Source organism: Sprattus sprattus (genome assembly GCF_963457725.1).
Source record: "Sprattus sprattus genome assembly, chromosome: 8".
Classification (NCBI taxonomy): Eukaryota; Metazoa; Chordata; class Actinopteri; order Clupeiformes; family Clupeidae; genus Sprattus; species Sprattus sprattus.
In genome coordinates, this window is record NC_137927.1 from 24,653,466 (window position 1) to 24,669,314 (window position 15,849).

Below are 15,849 nucleotides of genomic sequence, written 5' to 3' on the forward strand. Positions count from 1 at the left end.
GGATTCGACGCTATGATGAGCTCGATAGCAAGCAAGTTGTAAACAGCGATGTCAAGCCATGTCTGAGGACACGGAAAGCCACTCGAAAATGTTTCGTTGATACTTCTGTCGCTCGGTGGATAAGCTGACGTAATCCGTAAACATAACATGGCTACGGGGGGCGGCCAAGCGGCACCCAGAGCCGAAGGACAAGCGTTCAATTTCACCCAGTCTGGCGCTAGAAGGAACGCAGCTGTCTCCAATGTTGCGGTCGAAGTAATCCCAGCGCCGATTCCCCCTCCGTCAGTGGGCATGCACAGAGAGCCTGTCTACAACTGGCAAGCTACAAAGAGCTCTGTCAAAGAACGATTTGCATTCCTCTTCAATAATGAGTTGCTTAGTGATGTAAGGTTTGTTGTGGGCAAGGGCCGACAGGCTCAAAGAATACCATCTCACAAATTCGTGTTGGCTGCTGGAAGTGCCGTTTTTGACGCCATGTTCAATGGTGGCATGGCCACAACATCTACTGAAATTGAGCTCCCCGATGTTGAGCCAGCTGCATTTCTCGCTTTATTAAGGTAAATGGCTTTGACGTGATTTCGCGTCATGATTATTGCAAGTTCCATGTTGTGAATCATTTTGGCTGTGATGTATTTTACATAAGTATTAGTGTAGTGTTTACAATATTTTACATACAATCCAAACTTAGCCTTCTGCTTTGTTTTATTTGTGTTGGAGTCTCGGACACGAAAGCATAGAGAGTTCAGAAAAATAAAGAACTTTGCTAGCTAGAGGCGACTGCAATCATTTACATGACTCAGACATCCCATCGTTCTTGAAACTTCCGGAGCCTACCGGAAGTAAAGCTCTGAAGTTCAAATCAACTGGTGTGGACGGTATTAGTAAACTTCGATCATTTGTGTTAAAGACTTTCCCCTGATCTGGTACCGACCCACCACATATGTGCCAGATCAAGGCACATTCCAGCCCTCTTGCCCCTACTATTTTGATTTTCGTGTTCTTTGATGTGTCAGAACTTGTCTTTGTATTCCACATCTGCTAACTCCCAATTATGTCATTTGTGCCTTTAAGGTTTCTGTACTCTGACGAGGTCCACATTGGCCCAGAGACTGTCATGACTACACTTTATACCGCCAAAAAATATGCTGTTCGTGCTTTAGAGACACATTGTGTCGAGTTTCTTACCAAGCACCTCAGGGCTGACAACGCCTTTATGCTTCTCACTCAGGTAAGCGTGGTGTATCCCCATCAGCTATAGAGTGTTTAAAAATGATGTTTATTGTCAGTCTCGTGCTATGATCAAAATACCTTAGGAGAAGCTGACAGGTTTGTCTGCATATTATTGTGGTAGTCCTAGTTACTGTAACATGCATATTTGTTTTATAGTGCATTATGGAGGGAATGTCAAAAGAAATCAATAATTAAAACAAAAAGAACGTCAAATTAAATCAAACTTTATTGATGTTGATGCTCAGGTCATGATAACCAACTCCTTGTCTTTCAGGGAAAGCACTCTTGTAATACTTGTTGTCATTCCAGGCCAGATTATTTGACGAGCCTCAACTTGCTAGTATTTGCCTGGATACGATAGATAAAAGCACTGCTGATGCCGTAAACGCAGAGGGGTTCACTGACATCGATTTAGGTGAGTCACCTTCCACTCAACAGTCGCTATGTGCGTGTTGCTCTATTAATCGCTATTCAGTACAGTGAATGGCTAGTCTCTGCTAGTGGACTGAATAATTGTACTGGGTTCTGTGTGTTTGTCCCTGCTTTTCATGTGGGCTTATCCCTGCTTGTTGTGCAGACACATTATGTGCGGTACTGGAGAGAGACACGCTGGGCATCCGGGAGAGCCGGCTGTTTGGTGCCGTGGTCCGCTGGGCCGACGCAGAGTGCCACAGACAGCAGCTGGCGCTCACCTCAGAGAACAAACAGAAGGTTCTGGGCAAAGCGCTCACCCTCATCCGCTTCCCCCTCATGACTGTGGAGGAGTTTGCGGCCGGTAAGCTCAAGCACTCCTGGTTGTTAGGGGGAAAAATCGGGTGTAGGTGTAAATTCTGTTCAAAAGGGAGAGCATTTTCTTCCAGTGCACTGACCTGACTCTGCACTGTCCTTCACTGTCTATATGACACCTGTGTGATGGCAACAGGATGTGGTTTTGATGTGTTTTTATTTGTTGCTCTCAAATGATCACCTTCTCATTGACACTGCATAGCTGGTGTAAGTCATGTCCAAAATATCTCTGTGTTTTGAAAACCCTTGTCATACATTTTAGAATAGAAATTATCCTTCCATTTGGCTGAATGTAACTGATAGTAGCAAGTGCTTTTCTGCGTTTCTCTTTTAAGCAAAATCACGAAGGGAATCTTGTGCACCTCTATTTAAATTATGAGGGTGTTCATACCCTGATTGAATCCACATATAAAACCCTAGTCATCTTACCCACCCTCAAACATGTTTATGTCTGTGTGAATTCTGCGCCATCTGCTGCTTCACGAAGACCAAACAGAGCCATATGCAGCCTTCAACTCCCTAACAGGCCATCAGCTCCAGTAAATTTGCCTGTAGATCTCATTCAAATTAAAGCTCACGCTGCAGATGGTTGACGATGCTAAATAGCCATAAACATGTTTATCATTGCTGTATCTTCCTCTACTTGATGGATTGTAATCGACCAATTTGGCTTTGCAACAGCATAGTCGGTGAAAACATCATTACTACCATGTACCTAGTAGTTCAGCATTGTGATCTCACATTACTTCTGCTGTGCCTGTGTGATTGTGTGTCCTGAGACAACCAACCATAGAAACCCAGTTTGATATTTTCTCTTGTGCAACAGGGCCTGCCCAGTCTGGGATAATGTCCGATCGGGAGGTGGTAAATGTCTTTTTACACTTTACAGTAAACCCCAAACCCCGCGTCGACTACATCGACAGACCACGGTGCTGTCTCAGGGGCAAGGAGTGCAGCATTAATAGGTTCCAGCAGGTTGAGAGTCGCTGGGGATACAGTGGAACCAGTGACCGCATCAGGTGGGTTTGATACATGCCTAATGGATTTAATGCAGCTCAGGGTTCTACTAGCTGAGTGTTGGGTCAACAACAATGTTCTGTCTACAATAGTGTTGGCTAAGAGTTAGGAGGTAGAGAGGGGGCATATGCTTTAATATTTGGTAGGTTACACAGTGGTTCTATGGAATTGTGTATTGTGTATGAATTTGAACACGGGTACACCTAGTGTTGTGTGAGAATGAGCTGACTGAGTATATTGATGTGACTGAGTTTCCTCATGACGTTCTTAACTTTAGGCTCTGTCTCTTCTCCCCACAGGTTTAATGTCAATAGGCGAATATCAGTAGTGGGGTTCGGTTTGTACGGATCAATACATGGATCAACAGATTACCAAGTCAGCATACAGGTGAGAGTGTAACGCTTGAGCTGCTATTTTGTCTGTCTGCTAAGATTGCATGCTTTCTAAGATTGTCGAAATGGCTTGAATTTGTCCAGGCAACCTCATTATCTCATTTTAAATATCAGTGGCCATGCAGTTTAAGTGCACATGATCCAGGACAAACCCAGTTTACTTCTTGAATCTTTATTTCAGGAAGATGAGTCATATACAAATGGTACATGTCCACTCACAGTTCTGAATCACTTCCCTCTAATAGATCATGGAGAGTGACCGGAATAACATGCTTGGGCAGAATGACACAGGATTTAGCTGTGATGGATCAGATAGCACATTCAGGGTCATGTTCAAGGAGCCCATTGAGATCTTACCCAATGTTAGCTACACAGCTTGTGCTACTCTCAAGGTGAGACATCCAGGTTTGGTTCTTTTTTTGTGTGTTTTTTTTTTTTGTGCAAAACATAAAGTCTGTTTTTTAGTCTCTGAGCAATTAAGTTGTGATCTTTTACATGAAATGGTATATTTGTATTTACCTTGCATAATAACATTATGCTGCATGTTTATTTTTATCTGTGATATCCAGGGGCCTGATTCACATTATGGGACAAAAGGACTTAAGAAAGTGGCACATGATTCAGGAACCGGGACCAAGACAACATTTTTCTTCTGCAGTTCCCCCGGCAATAACAATGGCACCTCCATAGAGGACGGCCAGATCCCTGAAATCATCTTCTACACCTAAACCACCAGCACCAAACATTACCTGACAGTGACGACTGTGTGAGCCGAGGCGTCATGAACTGACACGGAGACTCTCTTCCAGGGATTGGGTCTGCCGGTTGGGACCGATTACGCTGCGCTGGCTTCTTGTGCTACCTGCATCATCACACGTGGAAACATCTCACAAAGCTGACGTAAGCTCGTCCCACATGGTCACATCTCGTCTTTAATGACTCGCGCGTCAACGTCTCCCAGGAGGGATGCCAAAGTCCCTTTTCATCTAACGCCAGCCGAGATCCTTATTTGCGTTCGTGATTACTAAAGCAATACGAGCTGAACATATATCTATACATTGTTAAGCTGGAGATATGTACAGATACGAATGTTTGCCAACTTGAGGTGCTGAGATTGTTATTTTCTAAAGGTCGCTGGACATGTCTTCTTTAGAGCTGAGAAACAGAAAGAAAATACTGCTTGTTATGTACAATACAGGGAAGAGGGTTTGATTTTAGACATGCCATTAAATACAATTGTTTGCAGTCAGTGATTTTGCACCATTAATGACAGGGATTTTTTTTTTTTTACATGGAGTCATGTATTGTTTCAGTGAATACTATTGCATATCATACAGTTATGTTAAATCACATCTCAGAATACTCAAATTGTTTTGTAATATGCACTTCTCTGAAAAACTATAATAAGAGCAGTAACATGATGAATGTCTGATGTGTTGTGGTTTCACTTGCCAGTGTATTGCAATCATATATTTATTGGTCTAAATCATTCACATTGAACATATCTATAGGTCCAAGGGTTTAATCTGTCATGTATTCAATCACATGTAGAATAATAATATGTTTGATGTATCATCAAAACCAAAATATTGAATGTTTTACAGCATGTCTTCAAAAACAACACGGACACAAATGCATCCACAATTTAACATCATTGTTGATCGTGGAAATACTTCATCACATGCTCCACAATAGCAAAGGGTCATAATAGTCAAGGACACTATGTTCAGACCAATTCGTCCGTTCAATTTTTTGGGGGATTTGTAAAACTATATATTTTTGGAATCCTTACAGACTGAAGAATCAGAAAATCTTTGGTTGACAATTTTCAGAAGTCATTAATGTAGTCATTTTGGGTCTTGGAAATGGTGTACTATTACACTAAAAACGCCATAGGCTAATTTGCTGATATTTTGCTGAGTTGAAATTAAAGTAAGTCTGAGGTAAATATTTTTTAGGAAAAGTTGTTATACAGCACTTTTAGATAGTTCAAAGGGTCCTTAATACAAATTCACCGTATATCATTTCAATCAGGTCCCCAGTTTCTCGGAATTTTCATTCAAAAATTGATGACTTGTTCTCAGGCGAAAAAATACTGGGAGATAGGTATAAGTGAATCTTTCTGAATCATTCAATACATCCTTAAATTCCACCGCAGCACTGAAATGTGGTGTTACATTGTCACAGAAAAAGAACAAACAAAACAACTTTAAAACTTTAAACTACTGTACAAAAAACAGACATCTGCATGAAATATCATATAAATGTCCTGACAGTGAAGAATTGTATGAAACAATACTGTGGCTCTTCATTGAGGTTGCTATTTATTCCCTTATTTATTACAGCCCTGGTTTAGGGTTAAGGGCAGTATTATCCTGTCTAGTGGATTTATATGAACACCTAAAAGGAATACATTTCCCCCTCCACTACTGCTAAGATTACCTCCAGCTTGATTCTAACCTCCACCCACTGCATAATTTGGAGAGAGGCTAAGAAGCGGGCAAGGGGTTGGGACGGGCTGAGCGTTTACAACACTGAAAAACTATGATTATCATGTGTGCCGCCCTTAGTCACACATCCAAGGTCCAGGTTCATTTATACAGATGTTCTTTATTGTGTCAACGAACACGTATGCTAGTACACCGTAAAACTGTACAGAAATGAATGAAAGACATACCGTAATTAATTATACATTCATAAACACAAAAACAATCTTAAATGTCATTAAAATAATAACAAAACAAAACGTTACATACCACTTTTGCCTGCTTGTGGACTAAGAGGGATACATTTTGTGGTTCTTCAATATGAGATATTAGCGATATATTGTTTTATTTGGTAACTAAGCAACACTGGGCATCCAGCTGTCAACTGTCAGCTGTCAACTGTCAACAGGAGGTGGCAGGTGATGTGCATTGTGGGAAATTGAGTTAAAAACATACATTGAACAGCCTTAGTTAATCAAAATACCACATAGAACATTTAAAACATTTGTGACTGCGATTACACTCCCACCGTCCCACAAAGTGTGACCTTAAAGATCCAAAGGTTATTTAACACAGGAATATTTACAGTTATCAAAACACATAGTACATGAACATATTTAATTTGCATTTGAAAAAAACACTGTAAAAAACCTTCTCTTTAATCAGATTCAAGTAAGGATACTGTTTTGTGTATGGGTCTTTCTAAATATACTGGCTTAGTAGTGCGTGCACCTTTGCTGTCTAGTGTTGCATCACTGACTAAAAGTTTGACCTTCCTGACCCGCCCATCAAATCCTGGGAAGACTTCAACTACTTTGGCAAGCTTCCAACTGTTCCGTGGTGCCAGGTCATCTTGAAGTAGGACTACATCATTGACCTTTACGTCTCTGCGATTCTTAGTCCATTTACATCTTTGTTGTAAATTCAGAAGATACTCCTTCTTCCACCTGGTCCAGAACTCATTAGACAGAAATTGGACTCTCTTCCATCTCTTCTTTAGATAGAGATCTTCTCTAGAGAACTCTCCAGGTGGTGGTGCTACAATCTCAGACTTCATTGTCAATATATGATTTGGCGTTAATGGCTCTGGTGACAATGGATCATTGATGTGCTCAGAGGTCAAAGGTCGACTATTCACAATTGCCATGGCTTCATACATGAAAGTTCTAAGTGAAGAACTGTCTAGGGTTCTGGCAGAGTGATCTAAGATGGCTGTCAAGACACTCCTCACTGTTCGGATCTGTCGCTCCCAGACTCCGCCCATGTGACTGGAAGAAGGTGGATTCAGGATGAAGCGACAGCCCAGCTCTTTCACACGCTCTTGAGTGAATCCTTTCATGAGTTGCATGAACTCTCTCTTCGCACCGACAAAGTTAGTGCCTTGGTCACTATGGAGCTGGCTTACATTGCCACGGATGGAAATGAAGCAACGCAATGCGTTAAGAAATGCATCAGAACTGAGATCATCAAGCACTTCAATATGAACAGCTCTCGAACACATGCAAGTAAACAGAAGTCCATATCTTTTCAGTTCTTTTCTTCCATCCTTCACATAGAATGGTCCGAAACAGTCCATTCCACTGTATGTAAATGGAGGGGTAGGTTCTAATCTTTCAGGCGGTAGATCAGCCATGACTTGTTCTTGAATGCATTTACGATACTTTCTGCATTTCACGCATTTGAAGATGATGGAGGACACTTCACTGCTACATCCCAGAATCCAAATGCCATTAGAGCGGACCTCATTCATGGTCATGCCACGACCTTGATGGCAAATCCGTTCATGAAAGTGTTTGATGAGTAGACGAGAAACATGATGTCCCTTTGGAAGAATGGCAGGGTGCTTGACATAGGGATGGAGTGCTGCGTGAGTCAATCTTCCTCCCACTCGTAGAACATCCTGGTCATCCACAAATGGACTTAACTTGTGCAGTCTGGAAGACTGGTTTGACTTCACCTCTTTCCTTTGCTTAAGAGCCTTGATTTCTTCACTGAAGACTTCTTCTTGGACTAAACGAATTATGAATTGTTCAGCATCTTTTCTTTCATCCAGTGTTGTGGACTCTGATCTTTCTTTCAGCCCTTTCAAATTCCCTGCACAGCGCTTGAGTCTTGCTACAGCCTTCACCATTCTACTCCAGTCTGAGAACCTTTGCAAGCGATCCAACAGAGATATCTGCTCCGTCACCTTGGTTGTGAGGACTTGGGCCTTTTTGAGCTCTGGGTCACCATCACTCACTCCCACCTTGACCTCTTCTTTGGGGAGTTCTCTTTGCCACAGGAAACTTGGCCCAGTAAACCAATTTGACTCCATGAGCTCCTTTGCTGTGAGTCCACGGGAGGCATGGTCAGCTGGGTTATGTTCTGTAGCCACATGCCTCCATTGATGAGGTTCTGTGCTTGACTTGATCTGCTGAATTCTATTGGCCACAAAGACATGAAACCGTCTTGCCTCATTGTTAAGGTAGCCAAGAACAACCTTGGAATCGGTCCAATAGTATTCACTGAGCTGACTCAATTCCAGTTCTCTTCTTAGCAGATCACCTGTTCTGGTGGCGATGACGGCGGCAGAGAGCTCTAATCTAGGGATGGTTGTCACTTTCGTTGGTGCCACTCTGGCCTTCCCCATGACGAGCGTGCAATGCACCTGTCCAGACAAGGTCACAGTTCTTAGGTAAGAGCAGACTCCATAGCCGGTCGAGCTGGCATCAGAAAAATTGTGCAGTTCATGACACTGAGCATCTTTAAATGTTGGTGGCACATAGCAGCGGGCTATCTTTATTGCTGACAGATCAAGGAGGTCTTGAAGCCAAGCTTCCCATTGCGGCTTGAGGTCATCTGGAAGTGGCTCGTCCCAGCCTACCTTGTCTCTGCACATGGTTTGCAGTATTCTTTTCCCAATTAGAATGAAGGGTGCCACAAATCCAAGGGGATCAAAAACTGAAGCCACTGTGGACAGAACGCCTCTTCTAGTGAATGGGTTTTCCTTCACAGTCACTCGGAATTGGAATGTGTCGGATGCCACACACCACTGCACTCCAAGTGCCCGTTCTACCTTAGACTCTCCTAGGGTGAGGTCAAAGTCAGCTGCACTTTTAGCACATTCTTCTCTTGGGAGAGAGGCAAGCACCTGCTTACTGTTGGAGATGAACTTGTGCAGGTGAAGTTTCCCAGACTTGCAGAGGTCTCTGGCTTCTCTCACAAGTTGGATAGTCTCTGCCTCTGATTCGACACTTGTCAGACCGTCGTCGACATAGAAGTTGCGTTGTATGAATCTTACTGCAGCTTGACTGAACTTGCCCTCACCGTGAGCAGCGAGATACTGGAGTCCAAAGTTTGCGCATCCAGGTGAGGAGGCAGCGCCGAACAGGTGGACTCTCATTCGGAAAACTGATGGCTTAGCTTCCAGCTCACCCTCTTCCCACCACAAGAATCTGAGGTAGTCTTGATCTTCCTGTGTGACATGGAACTGATGAAACATGCGCTCCACATCGCACATGATGGCCACTTGACCCTTACGGAAACGACACAGGACCCCCACAAGGGTGTTTGTGAGGTCTGGTCCAGTCAGTAGATGTTCATTCAGGTAAGTACCATGACATTTTGCAGAGCAGTCAAAGACTACACGGATCTTGCCGGGCTTCTGGGGGTGGTAAACCCCATGGTGAGGGATGTACCAGGCTGGCTGACTACTGATCTCCCACTCTGGAACCTTTTCTGCATCGCCTCGGGCAATAATATCCGCCATGAAGGCCATGTAGTCTTTGTAGTACTGTCCATCTTTCCTGAAGCGTCTCTTTAGACTCTGGAGTCGGTGCTCTGCACAAGCCTTGTTGTTTGGCAGAATTGGCCTTTCTTCTTTGAAGGGCAGTGGCATCACTAAATGTCCGTCCTTCTTCTGCTTGATACCTTGTTTCAGCTTGGCTAAGAAACGCAGGTCTTCTTGGGACATGGCTACATCTTCGCCAGTTCTCTCTGTGAAATCTGACTCAAAAATCTTTACCATGTCTGCTGGAGTGAGTATTTCCTTTACTTTAGTCCGGCACACAAAGTGGACTTCAGACTTGAGTCTGAGAGGTGGTTGAGTGGCTGGAAAGACTTCTCTTGAGATGATTTGATGACTGATTCCGATTTCATCTTCGAAATCACCATGAAATTCGCTGTAGCCAATGATGCTCCACCCCAACACAGATTTCTGGGCAAATGGCTGGCCTTCTTCACCACTGACCACGTTTCTTGGAAGCAACACTTGGGGGCAGTTATAGCCAATCAGCAATCCCACTTCACAGTCAAGTTCAGATGGCATCTCATCAGCTAGATGTTCAAGATGAGGCCAACCTTTTGCAGTTTTGCGTGTGGGTATGTCGGATCTATTGGCAGGTATATATTCTCTGGTGTATGTTACTGGGAGCTTGATTCTTTCTTCAGACATCAAGCCTCTTACTTGGAGTCCATACATTTTGTGACTCGACACAACCTTTGTTCTTGACGTGATTGTGGAGATCTGGAGTCTCACAGGGTCTTGCTTGATGTGCATCAGATCAGCTATATCCTTTAGAATAAAAGTGGTGTCGCTCTGAGTGTCGAGCAAGGCATACACCAAAACCTCTTCCTCAGGATTAGCTGCTGTTGACACGTACACAGGAAGGATTGACGACGTGTGAGTGCTTTTCTTCTTCTGAATGACTCTGTTGGAGGTAGCTTGCTGCATCTCAAGATGGTCATTTGGTTGCTCAGGTCTTCTTTCTGCAGACCCTTGGCTCACCAGGGACTGTGTTTGGCGAGTTCTGAGTCCTGGGTTTCTCTCCCAATCTTGATGGAGACAGGTTGGATGACGTCTGTCGCATTTCTCACAGGTGCTCCTGGAGATGCAGGACTTGGAATTGTGGCCGATCTTGAGACAGCCAAAGCACAGTTTCTCTGATTGAACAAATTTCACTCTTTCTTCAACTGGCATTTCCATGATCTTTCGACATTCGTGCATAGTATGTCCATGCCTTTTGCAAAAAACACACACAGGGTTGCTCTTCTCACTTGAACTTGTCGTAAAAGTCTTGGCGCTTGAGTTATGATTTCTGTGAAGCCTTTGATCTGAATCACTTTGTCTATATCTTTCTTGTTCTGCTGGCCTTAATGCTTGAAATGAGGTGATAGGATTACAGGCAATCCTGGCCTCCTTGTTGAGAAAATGTACAAAGTGTTTGAAGTCAGGAAAGGCTTTGCGTTCGTCTTGGAAGATTGTAGCTGTTCTGTTCCAACGGGAACTCAACCAGTCAGGCAGCTTGGCGACGATTCTCTGATTTTCAACACAGTCATTCAGAGTTTGCAAGCCCTGAACATAAGGCATGGCGGTTTCAACGCTGGTTAAGAAGTCTACGAACTCGCGAAGATCCTCACTGTCTTTAGAAGCAATCCTATGCCATGACTGGATCTTGTCTCTGTATGCTTTGCCAACTATGAAGGGATTTCCGAAGCGGTCATCAAGTATGTTCAATGCATCACGATAGGCATCTTTTGTTCCGATTAGGGAATATCCTTCAATAGCTCGTTTGGCCGAGCCGCCTACGTACTTGCGTAAGAAGAAAAGTTTTTCTTGGGCTGGCAAATTCTTACGATCAATTAATGTCTGAAAAGACAGCTTCCAGTCTGTGTACTGCAAGGGATCTCCAAAGTAGACAGCAGGTTCTGGAATCGGAATCCTGTTAGCTGTTATTGCCTCTGCAAGCATTCTCACAAGGTCATTGGTAGCTCCAGGTGCAGTAGATAGTATGTCTGCTTGAGGTACAGCTGCTGCCTGACTGGGGCTTTGTAGGAGGGGAGAAGATGATCTAATTGAAGAGACCACTGGGCTAAAACGCCTTATTTCCGGAGATCTTAATAACGTGAGACTACCTGATATTTAGACTTTCCGGAAAAATCCGGACAGAAACACGCTGGAAACGTTAGTCTCAATTCTCATATCCGGAGCATGTTTTGACTCCGGAATGGGACTGTGTCACACGCGACCAATCCGGACCCCGGATACTCACCAGAAATCGCCCGTGTATCTAATATTCTGCACGGAAACGCTCCTGACAGTCATCGTTTCCGTGGGTGTTTAACTCCGTATACCCACAGCATGGCCCGGGCCGCGCGCACGGCGCGATCCAAAAAGCTTCAGGACCCGAATGTCTATTGGCATTTATCTCATGCCTGTTTTAAGTAGTATATTATGTTTAACATTGCAGTATTTAAATAATAAATCGGCATGTATCAACCCTTTTATCATATAAAACATTATATCTTTTAAATCTTAATCTTCAATTATCCATGTTGAAGTTGTAATGAAGCACCATTTGGCCAAAGTCTACCATGCAAACAGTAAATCCTCCTTCTTAACCTATAAACAAAGTTGCTCAAGTGACTACGGTTAGGATATTCATGACCCATCTATAACCTCTATGACTGATTGGTACTAAGTTACACACTATGACAACAAAAACAATATTATTAAATTTTTTTTATTTTAATTCTCAACATAGGCCTCTTTTTGGGCTGGAGGGCTCCTTGTAGAGAAGTGGCCCCTCTCTGTCACTCGCCGCCTGGTATGACCCGGCTTGACGCCCCTCCGGCCATTGCTTTCGAGCGCCTGCTGGCCGCGCAGGGTGAGGCGGCTCAGCTGAGCGCACCTCCACCTGGAAGGCAGGACGTTGATTTTAAGCTTGTCCTCTTCATCACTCTCCTCATCAGACATGAAGCTGGCGTCTGCCTCCTTGAAGAACAGGTGTTCTTCTGGTGCCAGCAGATCCCGCGCCGCCAGCAGGCGTTTCTGGAAAAGCTGCAAAAGAAAGAGACATAGTGTCAAGCAACGTCAAGACCAAATAGTAACTAGAGTAGACTCAGTTTACATGAAAGCCTAGTGTGGATGAAAATTGACTCCTTTTCAGATGGGGTGATATTTTTTAATTTCACTTCATGCCACGTACCCGCTCTCGCCTGCTTCGGAGAAGTTTTTTTCTCCTCACTTCCTCTGTCCTCCCCACCAGGTCCATTTTCCGCTGACTTTTTAAGTTTTCAAAGTACCTGTTGCAGGCTCCTGTTTGAAACAAACCAATGAATAAAACAGAAGAATACAATAACCTCTCTCTCAACATCAGCAAAACTAAGTTATGTTATGTTAGTTGTGGTGCGGTGTCCTGTCCTAAGAATTTCAGTGCCCAGTCCGACTCTGTTGTACTGTGCATCTGACAATAAAAAAACTTGACTACAAAGCACAGAAAACCAAATAATTGCAAAGTTATAGATGTTTAACAGTAACAGTATCTTACTTCTTATTAGGCTCTCCTTTCCCCAGTTCTCCCCCGAATCCACAAGGGTCTGAATGACCGCATGAGTCACCTCCTCATTGTGAGACGGCTTGAAACTGAACAACAATAAAATACAGTAATGTGCACAGGCAATAAGTTAGAAAAGTTTGTATGAATGAAACAGACCTATGTATAAGTGCATTGAAGATCAATTAATTTTAAGCGCAATGCAATTACATGATGAGGGGAAAAGTGTACGTTGATGCTCAATCTATTCAATTTATGTCCAAATAATCCCACCCCTTCACAACAACTGTCTTTTTGTACCTGAGTCATGCATGAACCGAACAGAATACTGTACAAGGATTTAAACAGAGCAATGGAACAGAATTTGGAGTAGCTATGTCTGGAAGTGCATGGTTTCTTACAAAGGAATCATGATTTAGTATATAGTGTTTAATAAGCAAACCTCGATTCCTTGTTGCGTATCCACAGACCTTGCACTGCCACAGCATTTAAAATCTGCAAGAAAAAAAAGAAAGAGCGAAAGAGTCACAAAGTGTGAAAAATCAACAAAAAAAAAAATCATACATTATACATTTTTGGACAAATCGTTGGTGATTGTTCACATCAATTCTACAGGCATCCTCGGATTTGTATAATTAAAGTAATACAAATAATGAACACGATAATATTGGTATCATAGTTTTCATTAAATTGATTGAATATGTACGGTTACTGTTATTCCGAATATTAAACTGACGAATATGTTAGGGCTGCCAACATTTCGGTTTTTCCCCTTAACAATCAGGCAAAAAAAAATCCTGGGAAATGTTGGTTGTGCTAACATATTCGTCGGTTTAATATTCGGAACAACAGTAACAGTTACCGTACATATTCAATCAATTTAATTAAAGTTATAATACAAATATTATCGTATTCATTATTTGTATGACTATAATGATACAAATCCGAGGATGTCTGTAGAATGACTGAGCGCCCTTAGCAAGCTAGCAAAATACATTCCCTCCCCTCTAACAGGCTATCGTGTCATGTATCATGACACTACATTAAATGGGAAGACCGGTCAAGAGAACCAGCTTTTGGAAACAGCGACATTTCAACACAAAATATTATATTCTACTCAATCATTATTATATGTATGATATTATAATATACACCACACAAAGTATATGACGGTTGTTCCGAATATTAAACTGACGTGTGTAAGCACTACCAACATTTCCCGGTTGTTTTTTTCTGATTGTTAACGGTTCTGACTGAGCGCCCTTAGCAAGCTAGCAAAATATTTATTACAGTAACTTTACAAGACCGGCAAGCAAATTAGTGAACGACATATATGTATATATGGGTGGCTAAAACAGCCCTAACGAAACAGCGAAAACTATATCGCGTTAAACCCCTAGTTAATGACTTGCTAGCTACCTTAGCTCGCTATCTTATTAAGCTAGCCTAAAACTATTTGACCAACTCCACATTAAACCACGCTTGCTTTAGTTGTACAGTCTCAACATGTTGAATTTAGACCAAAGAAGCCAGCAGATATAATAGTCATCTTAATTTACACTACTCAGACTGACACCATAGCATCTTACCTTCAGCGAAATGTTGCCAACGGTCAATTCCTTGAAGAGTGAGTCTTGAAACCCCGTAGCAAGCACTCTGAATGCGTTGATCCAATGGATGCGATAGGAGGACTCTGGCGCATGGGGTTCATAAGTTGAAATATCTAGTCACCAGATCTCCGGAAACTTGCATTCACATATCCGGAGCCAGAAATCATCAATATTTTCCCGGATTTTTAATTAGTCCGGATATGACCAAAATCTACTCCGGAGATGTGCTTTGTCATTTGAAATTTCCTAACACAAGATCTCCGGATTCCAGCCTATTTTGCCCAGTGGACCTTACCTTGCAAGGACACAAGTGGAGGAACAAGAGGGCCAGGCAAGTTAAATGCAGTGACACGACTTCCTTGTCTGTCTAGAGAGGCTAAAACAGGGATGTCTTCTGGCTCTTCTCCAGCATAAACCTGTAGTCTGGCCTGTGCAGCATTATGCCTTTTCAGTTCCTCTAATCGCTCCACTACTTTTCTTTTTTCCTCTAATCTCCTTTTCCTTGCAGAGCTTTCTGCTACAAACAGAGCTCTTTGCTTTGCCTTCTCCGCTTCCACCGCTCGGTCATCTGCTTCTCGCTCAGCAGTCACTCTTTTCTCCTCTGCTTCAAGTTCTTGGATCTCCTCCTCATATTGATGTTGAGATTTCATGATCTTAAGCACCTCTTGAGTTGCTGCCACTTCAGCTGCTGCTTGCTGCCTTCTCTCTGCTGACTTGAGAGAGGTCCGATCAGAAAACGTGGAAGCAGAAAAGGATAGCAAAGAAACGTTAGTGGACTCTGTGCAACCAAACACTGAGTCAGAATCAGGCCAGGGTATATCTTCTGGATCACCAGCAGCAGCATTAATGAAGCACTGAGCCTTTTCATTTGCAGCCTTGGTGATGGCGTTACATGAATCATTTTTTCTTCTTATTTCAAGGTCAGGCACTGCAATAGCTCTGATTCTATCATAAGTTACATTAACATCAACTTGAAGGGTATTAAAGGCAGTGACAACTTCAGAAATAAACTGTG

General features: G+C 42.9%; 1 protein-coding gene across 2 annotated transcripts; it reads left to right on the top strand.

The window, feature by feature from the left end:
• The first annotated feature begins 22 nt into the window (after nucleotides 1-22).
• LOC308369013 (BTB/POZ domain-containing protein 1-like) lies at nucleotides 23-4,846 on the top strand. Of its 2 annotated transcripts, none has more exons than XM_080843341.1 (8): nucleotides 23-557; nucleotides 1,072-1,228; nucleotides 1,540-1,645; nucleotides 1,808-2,005; nucleotides 2,843-3,035; nucleotides 3,333-3,420; nucleotides 3,671-3,817; nucleotides 3,995-4,846. In XM_080843341.1, the coding sequence occupies exons 1-8, from the start codon at nucleotides 148-150 to the stop codon at nucleotides 4,151-4,153; spliced, it is 1,458 nt and encodes a 485-aa protein (XP_080699467.1). In that variant the 5' UTR covers nucleotides 23-147; the 3' UTR covers nucleotides 4,154-4,846. The 2 variants fall into 2 exon arrangements, with proteins under 2 accessions (XP_080699467.1, XP_080699468.1); XM_080843342.1 differs by having other exon boundaries at nucleotides 2,906-3,035.
• The last annotated feature ends 11,003 nt before the right edge of the window (nucleotides 4,847-15,849 follow it).